The 11,666-nt window shown below is 38.1% G+C and overlaps 1 protein-coding gene across 1 annotated transcript in view; it reads left to right on the top strand.

Annotated features, from left to right (window-relative positions):
• The window catches only part of LOC102040762 (desmocollin-1), a 24,631-nt gene that overhangs the window by 9,518 nt on the left and 3,447 nt on the right, over positions 1-11,666 (top strand). The window contains exons 9-16 of the mRNA XM_031066609.1: positions 1,111-1,245; positions 2,138-2,323; positions 3,570-3,829; positions 4,025-4,167; positions 5,345-5,560; positions 6,996-7,229; positions 9,904-10,025; positions 11,102-11,338. Of these exons, the coding sequence (XP_030922469.1) occupies positions 1,111-1,245; positions 2,138-2,323; positions 3,570-3,829; positions 4,025-4,167; positions 5,345-5,560; positions 6,996-7,229; positions 9,904-10,025; positions 11,102-11,338 (1,533 nt within the window). The remainder of the gene's footprint in view (positions 1-1,110; positions 1,246-2,137; positions 2,324-3,569; positions 3,830-4,024; positions 4,168-5,344; positions 5,561-6,995; positions 7,230-9,903; positions 10,026-11,101; positions 11,339-11,666) is intronic.

Genomic DNA, 11,666 nt, shown 5'->3' with positions numbered 1-11,666 from the left:
GGTGTAATTCAAAATAATAATTCTCGCGTAAGACAGTCATTCTAGGGGACATTGCAACAGGCACAACTTTTCTGTAGATGAAAGGAGTTATGGCATACTTGTGTTGTTTCGTGGCTGAAAATACACATAAAACATCATGTGACAAAACTTTGCGCTAGCAGTTACAGTGCTTAGCTTTTTTAGCAGGAGAAAATTGCAGTGATTGTGAGCATCACTGTGACTACTAAGGAAGCTGTCACAGTGACAACTTGAAGGAAGGAGGGATTGAAAAACTAGTCCACTGCCTATCTTTTAAAGTTAAACTTACGAAGAAGAACAGGAGATTTCATTCCTGCACCAGAGAAACCCAGTGCTACTTCCAGGCACTCAGATCTAGAGTTATTATCTTGATTTACAAACTTTCTCTTTTTGTGCCTAATCCATCTGTACTGTGTGTTCCCTCCCCTCTGCCCTCACCTTTTTTTCCCCTGGTCCCCCTTTCCTTGGTTGTTTACATTAAAAAAAAAAGCTTTCTGCTCTTCTGGTTTAAGTTAGGGATTTAAGTGGGCTGCTTCCTGTTGGGGAGCCCCTTGGAAGTGATAAGGATGCTGACTCCTTCAGTGCCAGACCCTGCCAAATGACAGGCATTGCCTTAACCTGTATTGCCCAGACAGAGGCTGGTTGCAGCACAGTTTTCTTCATCCTCAGTGAAATAAGAGACATGCATTGAAACATTTCACCTGAGGGAATACTCTGTTGCTCCAAAGGGGAGAGAAATAGCAGATGAAAGTGTGTCATCTGTATCTTCCAAAACTTCAGGTTCTGGAAAATAACACTGACATTGTGAGGAGCTTTATTTGATACAGGATATAGCATGCATGTTACTAACAGATGCTGACTGAGCTCAGTACTGCTTAGCCACTGAAAATTATTTTTCTCCTTTTCCTTTTGAGCTATAGGGCAAAAAGCCCCAAAGCCAATTGTCTCATTTTGTTGGAAAGCACTGAATTTAGAGCAGAGTTACGGAACACAAATGAAATATTTAGTTCTACTCCTGTGTAACTATGTGTTATTATGCAGTTAAAAAAGTGAGTATGACAAACTTCTGTATGCTTTTCTTCTTCTTTTTAGCTTGTACCGAGTTACACTTTGTTAGTTGAAGTGAGAGATATGGCAGGTCAGCCTTTTGGTTTGTGCACTACAGGAACAGTTGTCGTCAAAATCGAGGATACGAATGACAATGCACCAACCTTTAAACAGTTACAAGTAAGTCTGCATAAGTAAAATGTCTGTATAAAGGTAAAAAAAAGGTATTTTCATCCCCTTTCTAATTTCCTGATGGACAGTCCCTCAAATATGAAGTCTAATGCCCTGAGACAGTTAATGCCAATAGAAATGTCTTTGCCTATTCTAGCCGTGAGTATGATTCAGGGCTAAGAGTATGTCTCAACAACTGTGTATGCATCTCAAATACCACAGGAGATTTTGTAATATGAAATATATGAAAAAATAATTTATTATTCATAAGGAATGCATGTAATTTACCCCTTCTGTTCACTAGTGTAGAATATCGTCAATAATACTAATTGAGATTACTCTTAACTGCTCTTCTTCAGCTTGTACAGAATAACACAAAAATACAAAAAACCCTTTAATCTTTTGCCATCAAAGTAGAGATGTATTTAATCCTTTTTGTATTTTTGCAAATTTTTATTTGCAGTTTATCTGCAAAATTATATTTGCAGATTTTTATTGTTGGTTTATTTATATATTTTTAAAAATTTACCCCAATGCCTTTTCTAGTTCTCAGCTTGATCATGTTGAATGCAAATTACAATCTATAGCTGATTTAACTGAGGGAAACTGTGCTAATTTACTTTTTCTGTAAGGAGAATTCCAGAATTAATTGTGTCAGTGATAGTTTATGTGTATGAAGAAGCTGAGATTTCAATTGTGCTGTCAGGAAAGGTTTATTGTTTGACTCAGGGGGAGGAATGGGAAAAATATGCTAATGCATCAAAACAAAATAAATAATTACATCAACCTGGTAAATCGACTCCTTAGGTTGAAGTAGTCTTATTGAAATATGATGTTCTTCAGTCCTGCCTTGTGGAACACTATTCTCTGATTTAAATTAATTTTTTTTGGGTACTCCAAGTATGAAACACGAGTGGAAGAAAACAGAGTGAATGTGGAAGTACTGAGAGTCTCTGTGGTTGATCTTGATGAACCTGGTTCACCTGGCTCAGGAGCAGTATATGAAATTATAAGAGGAAATGATGATCAGGCCTTTGAAATTACAACAGACAAAAACACAAATGAAGGAATACTGTGTGTTGTTAAGGTAAGTAAAAATTGAAGGGCTAGGACAAAATTTATGGATTTTCAAGTTTTGGTTTTAAAACATAACGCACAAAGCTCACCTTCCAGATTGTTCCTCAATTTTGTGGGTTCAGAATCCAAAGAATTTGGTTTTTCATTTCAAAAGAGCTTGGTGCTTTGGCCTGGTTCTACAGTTGGAGTTGTTTAGACCTAGGGATGTAACTGAGGAATGATTCATGGTTTTTGACAGAAATGAGAGAGTGGCAAAGCAGGGAAAGATTGAGCACCTTCTTCAGTCTTGTTCTCTCTGGGAGTTAAGTAGACTTCCTCGTTCAGCATAAAGCCCTCCAGGTTTTATTTTGCAATGTACTGACTTCAGGTTTGCTTTTCTGGCATGTGAGGAAGTCCATATGCATAAAAGAATTTGTGTCAGTTTAATTATTTGTTATCAGTGTTTTACAGATGTGAGGTAAAAGGCCCATTGCATCTGTCCTTCAGCAGATCCCTTTGCCTCTTTTTCATTATCTTTTATAACTGCCATAAGAAGTAACTTCTAAGGAGCAGAAGAGATTAGTATTAAAACTTGAACATGTAAATTCTAGAGGTAGAGATGCTAGTAATTTTTTTAATTAATATTATTTATTATGGTTTTTTTGTTCCTAGTAATGATTGGAACTTTTTCTAAAGCTCTGTCCCTGGTATATGAACATAGTCGAAATTTCTTATATTTATTGTAATGCTGTAGTAGACTAGAGAATATTATGACTTTAGGATAATATTAGCTATATTAAAAGCATAAAATGACTTTGGAGAATGTGTCTAAAGAATAAATGGTTACTACTTACTGTCAACTCCATAAATTCTCAGGTTGATTTGTAGCTTCTAGAGAGAAGTGTGATTGACCATTGGTGAAAATGAAATACATGTAAGCTAAAATAACGGCTAACTAAATCGGAAGCAGAAAATCCCCCACTACATTTAATTGCTTTCTGTTCTTTTAGTAACTAATTTTCAGAACATTTATCCAAAATTTTGCAGTGGTATTGCTTGCTTGGGTATTTTCTAGGCCTTTTTCTTTGACTAACTTAAAATTTTACGTTTAAAAAGAAAAAAAATCATGTCCTTCTACTCTGTCTCAATGGCTTATTTGAGGACAGTTGGATTCTTTTGTAAATGTGGTACAGTTTCAGCTGTAATAATTGCATGAAAAGAATGTTAGGTTTTGTATTGGTTTGAAGGGAAAAAACACCGCTTCATCTTTGTTACAGGGACTGGACTATGAAACTGCCAAGCAAAGGATCCTGGTGATTGGAGTCAACAATGAGGCACCCTACCTCCTGGCTCCTCATTCCCAGCAACTTTCCCAGAGCACCTGCTCTGTTACTGTGCACGTCCTGGATATGGACGAGGGACCGGTGTTTAAACCCTGTCTGTTGCGCTTAGACGTTAAAGAATGCGAAGATATCGGGACGGCTATTGGGAGATATGTGGCAGAAGACCCAGAAACTGGAAACAGTGAGGGCATAAGGTATGAAACTACTTTATTTACTAGGTTTTTTTTAAATACAGCATGGGTGGGATACGGGAAGGGGGAAATAGTTGTTGAGGCTGTATGTATGTGTGTGCACCTGCACACCTGTCAGTGTATATGAATGCATGGATCTAGATATGTGTGTGTATACATATGTTTGGGATCTTTAACAAGACAAATTATTCTTCACAGATACCGGATACCGCCTGGCCAGTGTAATTGGGTCAACATAGATGACAAATCAGGTGAAATCAGAACTGTTAGGGTCTTGGACCGAGACATAGGAGAAATGAGACGAGGTCAATGCAATGTCACAGTCCTTGCAATAGACAGAAGTGAGTACTAAATGTTGTTGGAGTCTCTGTGGTGTGTATCAGATGTGTATGTGCAAATGTAGTGTGGGTACAACTGTAGTGGTTCAGACCAGTGGCACACCTGGTCCATTGTCTTGTCTTTGTGATAGCTCTGTCAAATGCTTAGGGAATATTATTTAGTAGGGAGAGCCTTTATAAATCAGGCATGATCTCAACGTTTTGAGAAGTTATCTGCTCAGTTTAAAAGCCATTAGTAATTTTAAATTGAGATATTATTCTCTGGAGTATATTTCTTCTATTTCTTGACTATTCTTTTTAAAGTGATAGCTCTTGGCAGTTGTGAGCTAGACAACAGAGAAAGTAGGGAGGACTTTTTGAAAAGAAGTCATTGAACTTGCAGCAAACAATTCTAACTCTGTCAAAGTTTTGCATTTTAAAGTCAAATGTAAATAATACAAATTTAAATTGTTTAGAACTTCTATTGTCTATATGGTAAGCATGATATAGGCATCTGCAATCAACTATTTCTAGAAAAACGATTAAAAAGTAGACTTGATGTAATTTCACTGGAATGCATACGACAAGCATTGACCATTTGTGTATTGGAAAAACTGTAATAGGAAGGAAGAGTTCATTTATTTCTTGAGTGTTGACTTTGGTGACATGGTATGTGCTGCTGATGAATGCATGGTGACTTAAAGGGTAGAGGACAGAAAGAAGTGCTCTGTTCCCGTAGTGTTTTTGTTCCCAGGAGAGGTGAAGGTAGGGAAAGTGTAGGTAATTTTCTCCTTCCGGAAGTTAGAAGGCTGGAAATCTTCACTTTCTGCTTTTTTCTCTGCTTGTCATAGTGTCCTTTACTCCTAGTTTATGAGTTCTTCCTCCTCTTACCCTTCGTACCTGTTAGAGTAGTATGTGTTCCCACACAGACACACACACTCAGCAAAATACATTCTGCACATGCAGAATATGGAGATGTGGGAGCTGCTGATGCATCTGCAACCAGCCAAGCAATGAGAAGCAGCCAAGAAAGAGCTGTGAGAACTCCCCCTCTCTCTCTGGCTAAATCAGCAGTTGCTTCACACCTTACTTCTAAACATGAATATTACAGTTGATGATATTTAACTGTGAAAGTTTGGACCAGAAACTAATGTGTCAATGTTCGAAGTAAGCGCTAAACCCAGTTATTTTTATCTCATAGATGGTAAAACAGGCACTGGAACAATTCAGGTTTGCATCGTGCCTGGCAACAAGAATTTCCCCCGGATCACTCAAACAGACTATATCATGTGCAGAGACAGAAAACCGATTTGCCTCACGGCCCAGGATGGCGACGAGGCTCCGTACAGCGCACCCTTCGAGTATCGCATTAACGACCGCAGACTGGCTTCCATGTGGAAGCTAACTCCACACGATGGTATGTGAAAACTTCCTCCTCCTCCTCACTCAGCTGTAGGCTGCCAGAGGAGGCTTTGCTGCCTCTCACTTGTGTGTTCTGCAACAATAGAGTGGATGAATCTCTGCTTGGAATTGGTGTAGTCAGTGGAGATACTTCGGGGCTTGCTGATGATCTCTAGTGGTCCCTCTAGTTACTGTTGGCATCCCAAAGGCAAGGAGAAAGATCTGTCTCTTAAACCATACAGAAGAAGAAGAATCTGTCCCAAACATCCTTGGGTCAGAAATCAGCTGCTGTCTGAAATCATGACATAAGAAGATCAGGAGAAAGAACAAAATCTGATGTAATGCACTAACACCTGGAAAATGAAGTATAGATTCATAATTCATAAGGAATTTAAGAATGAAATGGCTAGTATTCCAAAGAGAAATAGAACTTTTCTTAGTCAGTTATTATGATGGAGGACTGGGAAACTGAAACTTTACCTACAATTATTATAAGCTGACCAAAAGTTCTGGAAGTTTTTATGTTACTACTGCTGTTACTCAGCACACTTTTTGTAAAGCTGACCTGGGCAGTAGATAAACAATTTATTAGCTAAGGAAGCACTGTTTCCTGAAATTTGTTGATATAAAAAGTTATAGCTGATGGTCGTTTCCTGGTGGTTGCCAGACGATGGCAACAAGAGCAGCACTTACGTTTTTACTATGGTGACATGAATTGGTTGCAAAGGATATGATTCTGTAGCATTCCATCTCTCTAAGAAAGGCAAAAGACAGAAAAATTTGAAAGCAGAGACATCTAAGAGTTTCAAGTTTTATATCAGGCAAATTGAAAGCTGCATTTTGGATGATACCCATTGTTTCATATAGCTCATCATAAAACAACCATTATGTACATCAGTGTCAGTCTTGTACATTTTTTTACAAATTATTTATTTTGGCTCTCAAAGAATATGGTCATTAATCATTGCCTCTAAACAGGACAGGAGATTAAATGGGTTTTTTCCCACTGGAAATAGTCATTCTCCCTGAATACAGCAATATAACTAAAGAGTAGAAGAGGTATAAATTAAGTTTATAATTAACTATTCCAATCACGCTACCAAAAGCCTTTTTAATAAATGTCAGTTTAGTTGATGATCTATACTAGTAAGCCCAAGTACTGTCATTTCCTATAATGAACTAAATCAACTTCAGAATTTCAAATCATATATTTTCAGAGGGTTGTATAAGGTATACTTTGTCAGTTTTAACATTTCAAAGGTGCTGAATGTATAAATCCATTCAAGATCTAGTTTTGTATTAACGCATTTAATCTAACTTGAAGCTAATTACTGTGGATCTGGTAGCAGTATAGCTGTAACAGAAGGGAAAATTGTGATTATGGGCACATTTGTGACAACTGAGTTTCAAGCATCGTTGATCATAGATCTCGTTTTGTCTTTTTTTTACAGATAATTCTTGGTATCTTTCACCAAAGAGTGATATTCCTTATGGAATTTATGAAATTCCTGTAAGTGTGATTGATAATGGAGGAAAGATAGGAGAGAACATAGTAAGAGTTAATCTCTGTGACTGTGTTACTCCAAGTGAATGCGATGGCAGAACTCGTCAGCTTGCTGGTGGAAATGTTACCCTTGGTCTCTGGGCCATCCTTGCAATGATCTTAGGATCATTATTATTGCTGCGTAAGTACATTTTTTTAAAACACAAAGTACAAGTCACTTAATTATAAAATTAGCTGAGAGAACCGGATTTAAACTCGATTCATTTTTTATTTTGGCTGTTGTATAGCTGTCATCACTGACTTAATGTACCTGCTCTGTTCATATCAGTATCACAGGTTTCCTTCTCTCATCTTGTGCTGTAGTTACTGTGTGTGGATTTCTGTTTATTTGTTTAAGTATATTTTGTGTGAGAGGTTCTGTATGTTCGTGTAAGTGAGGCCAAAACCACCTGCATTTAGCACTTGAACCAAAAGACTTCAAAATAGTTTGTGAGTTCTAGAAACATTTCTGTTTCTAGGAATTCCGAAATCAATTTACCAGAGTATTTTGTGATTTCTCTTGTGCTGTGGGTTAAAACATGGGATATCTGAGACACTGGATTTCACAAGGGATTTTACAAGACCCCCATATAATCATGGAACCATTGAATATACTGAGTTGAAAGGGACCCGTCAGGATCATTGCATCCAAATCCTGGCCTTACACATGGCACCAATAATCACACCATGTGCCTGAGAATATTGTCCAGACACTTCCTGAATTCTGCCAGGCTTGGTGCTCTGACCACTTCCCTCCAGAGCCTGTTCCAGTGCCCAACCACTGGAACAGGCTCTGGAGGGAGGCTGTGTGAAAAATCTTTTCCTGATATTCAACTTAAACCTCCCCAGACTAAGCTTAATGCCATTTCCTTGAGTCCTGTCGCTGGTGACGAGAGTGAAGAGATCAGTGTCTGCCCCTCAGCTTCCCTTGAGGAAACTGTGCCTGCAATGAGGTCTCCCCTCTGTTTCCTCCACGCTGAAAAGCAGCTCCTCATACAGCTTTCTCTCAAGGCTCTTCACCATCTTCATGGCCCTCCTTTGGACACTCTTTAATAGCTTAAATTCTTCCTTATATTGTAGCATCCAAAACTGCACGCAGGTGAGGCCACCCCAGCCCAGAGCAGAGCAGGACGATCCCCTCCCTTTCCTGGCTGGGGCTGCTGTGCCTGATGCACCCCAGGACAGGGTTGTCCCTCCCGGCTGCCAGGGCACTGCTGGCTCCTGTTCAACTTGCCATGGACCAGGACCCCCAGGTCCCTTTCTGCAGCTCTGTTCTCCAGCATCTCTTTCCCCAGTTTACACACACATCCGGGGTTGCCCCATCTGAGGTGCAGAAGCATTAAAGGACAGGGTGAACAGTTCATAACAGACCAAAATCTTGAATATATGTTGTGCTACTGGAGCTGCGCAAAACATAACAGATTCTAAGAGCAATATTGCTGTTAACCAGTGAGACAATGATGGTGATATAGAAAAGCAAAAGGAAATTTGTGGTTTTTTACCACAATCAATCATGATATTCTGACTAATAACATCTTTAAAAACTACAGAGGACATGCAGTAGCTATTATTTCAGAATTTGGTTTTTGGTTTTTTTTTCCTTCTTTCTTATCCATTTTTTCTGGTTATAGTAAAACTGCCTTGCTCCAGTTGAATCTCAGCTAGGTGTTCTTACTTAAGTAGCTAGAACACTGGGACCTGGACATGTTTTAAAGTCTAGCTAGATCAGTGTTTTATCTCAATGGGGCAGATACCCAAATTTGGGGTATATCCTGAAGATGAATTTTCAGATGTGGGAACCTGCAGTAGGGGAGCTGTTTGAAATGTCACCTACCTCTTTTTCACTGTCTTTTGACTGCATCACTTACAAATAGATCCTTTATTTTACTGTGGATAGGTTTTACCCTGTGCATCCTCTGCTCAGTGCTGTCATGGATGTCTTCTTCCCATCTGTCAGCATCAGGAGGCAACCTGTTAGAATCATTGATGCAGATCTCTCTGACAGCTGACGCTAGAGAAGCTAAATTAGCTTGAAAGTGGCTCTTGGCCAATTTTCACAGAAGTTTATATGTTCAGAGATCAAATTTCTCAGTGGGCAGTTAGGCAGAACTCTTCGTCATGGGCTTCTTTATTTTAAAGCTAACAATTTGAAAAGTGCAGAAAACGAAATGGTTCCCTGAATGAAAGGTTTAGTCAGTTGTTTAGGAAAGGTATTAGTTAATCATGATTCTGTTATTCAAAGTCATTTCTGGGTGAGTTTCTGACAACAAGTAGTATTATTAAGAGGAATACGATGAATACAAGGGATTAAATAAGATTGTTCTATAGCATAATCCTGGAAGTCCTCCAGGATTCTGCTGATCCTTCCTGTGAAGCAGAAGTTTCTGGTATTAGGACATTTAGCTTGCCTATTAGTGTCTTGTGATGTAATTTGACATTTGCATATTCAGACAAGAAAAATATCTCCTGTGCAACCTAATTGTAGGCATAAGACACAATTTTTCACCTGGGTTTGGACTAAATTTTTCAGTACTGTGAAACTGAGTAAGTCACAGTGCTTTCATAAAGGATGCTTGCATTTCTTTTGGAAAAAACAGGTGTGTTTTAGAAGAATGAAATAATTCAACAATGCAGTGATTACTCCCTATACTGTTTGGAAAAAAAAAAGTGAATATATAAAGCTTTAAGTATGGGCATTTTTGGAAATGAATTTCTTTTTAAACCATTCTTGATTCTTAGGCCCTTAAAATTCGTTAGCTAACATAAGTAGGTACCATTGTGAGGTAAAATTTATTGTATTATTTCCTTTTCCATAGTAATCCTGATCACAATTTGTGGCTGCTGTGGCGCTGGGGTAATGCACAGGCAGGTGACTGATGATTGTGCCAATCACAATTTAATCATTTCAAACACAGAAGCTCCAGGAGAAGAAGTGATGGTAAGTTGTCTGTTTCAACATAGAAACTTGCAATTGAGATGTCCATAGCATTGCAATTTGAGAACAGGACCACCTGCAAGTAAGTGTTTTGATAAAGGAGGTAGGCTAACAATGAAGGGATCATTAGATGTACGTTGCTATTTAATAAGAATTTGAAAATTCTTACTTTAGGCAGAGGTGGTAGTACCATATACATTTAAACATACTTTGTGGTCGTTAGGCTGGCTACTTGTAATTCTTCCAGATTTTAAGGATTTGGTTGGCAGCTTCAGGTGAACATTTTAATAACCTTGCAGTCATTTTTAACATTGACATTAGACTGAAAATTATTATTTTGCCTGTGTTGAAAATGTGTAAATGGAAAAATATTCTTTTTCCTTGGAGAAGGATTTCTATATTTAGCAGATAGCTGTGTAAATTGCAGGTGCAATTTCTACCCTTCCCCTGAAAAATGACCTCAAATGCAGTTGACTTCATGAACAGGTCTGTGTTCATGAAATTTTTCTTGCTTTTTGCATCTAAGCTTCTTTCAGTCTACCATGAACATAGTTCAGTCCAGGACTGCATTCATCCAGAATAACTTAGCTCTTTAGAGTACCTCTTTTCTGTCATCCTCCACCCCCTGACATTGTCTTCCCCAAGAAGAGGAGATGAATTTAAAAATAATATTTTGTGTTGAAAACCAAGAAATCGTTATGGTGGCACGAGTCAAATTTCTTGTTGCCTATGAAGAATAATGTAATGCCATTATAAACTCAAATATGGATTGTACAAATTTCACTGGGATAAAACTTCCATTCTTTGATATCATATCATACCGTATCATACCATATTAAAATGCAGATATCCTCTCTTCTCTCTTGTCGTAGTATCCTTTCCTAAGATTTATTGATCTTTAGACATTAAGGATAGCCCTTTGTTCAAAATATCACAGTGCCAAGAAAGAGACTTCTCAAAATTCAATTGTGAAAGCTTCTGATTGCTGTTTCTTCTTTTTGAATTAAAAAGGAAAAAGAAATGAGGAGAAAAAAAGATGTCCTCACTACTGCTTTTTTTGTTTTGTTTTGTTTGTTTAGGATCACAATATAATTCCTCTACAAAATACATGTGATCAAGGAGGGTATGGAGTAAAAACAGGAGAGCAGCAAACATTTGAAATGGTAAAAGGAAGAGGGCATACCTTGGAATCAGTCAAGGGAGGTGGACATCAGACTCTGGGATCAGTTAAAGAAGGAGGAGGACAGACTATGATGGATACTTGTAGATACTCCTACTCAGAGTGGCATAATTTCACACATCCTCGTTTAGGCGAAGTAAGTATTCTGAAACTGATTTTCTTGGAAGTGTAGGCTATGGTCAATATATACAGGCTTTTGAAGGAAGACATGTAAATGTGCTAGAAAGGTGGCTTTCTGGTTTTGGTTTCATTTCATTTTTCCTCTCCTTTGCTCCTCTGCATCCCCTTTGGAATATTGCTCTTTCAAGGAGTAATCCTTGACGTATTTCAGGCATAAGTGTAAATTGCTTTCTTCTCTTGGCTTAAGCTATAGTCAGTGTGCTGTTTTTCATTTTGAATAATTACTGAAGCTTTTGTGAGTTTTTCTGAGGATGTCTGTTTGCTTTTAGTCTAACTGCTTGCTT

The sequence above is a fragment of the Geospiza fortis genome, unplaced genomic scaffold, assembly GCF_000277835.1.
Source record: "Geospiza fortis unplaced genomic scaffold, GeoFor_1.0 scaffold53, whole genome shotgun sequence".
Classification (NCBI taxonomy): domain Eukaryota; kingdom Metazoa; phylum Chordata; class Aves; order Passeriformes; family Thraupidae; genus Geospiza; species Geospiza fortis.
This window is presented reverse-complemented; position numbering and strand designations above follow the sequence as displayed.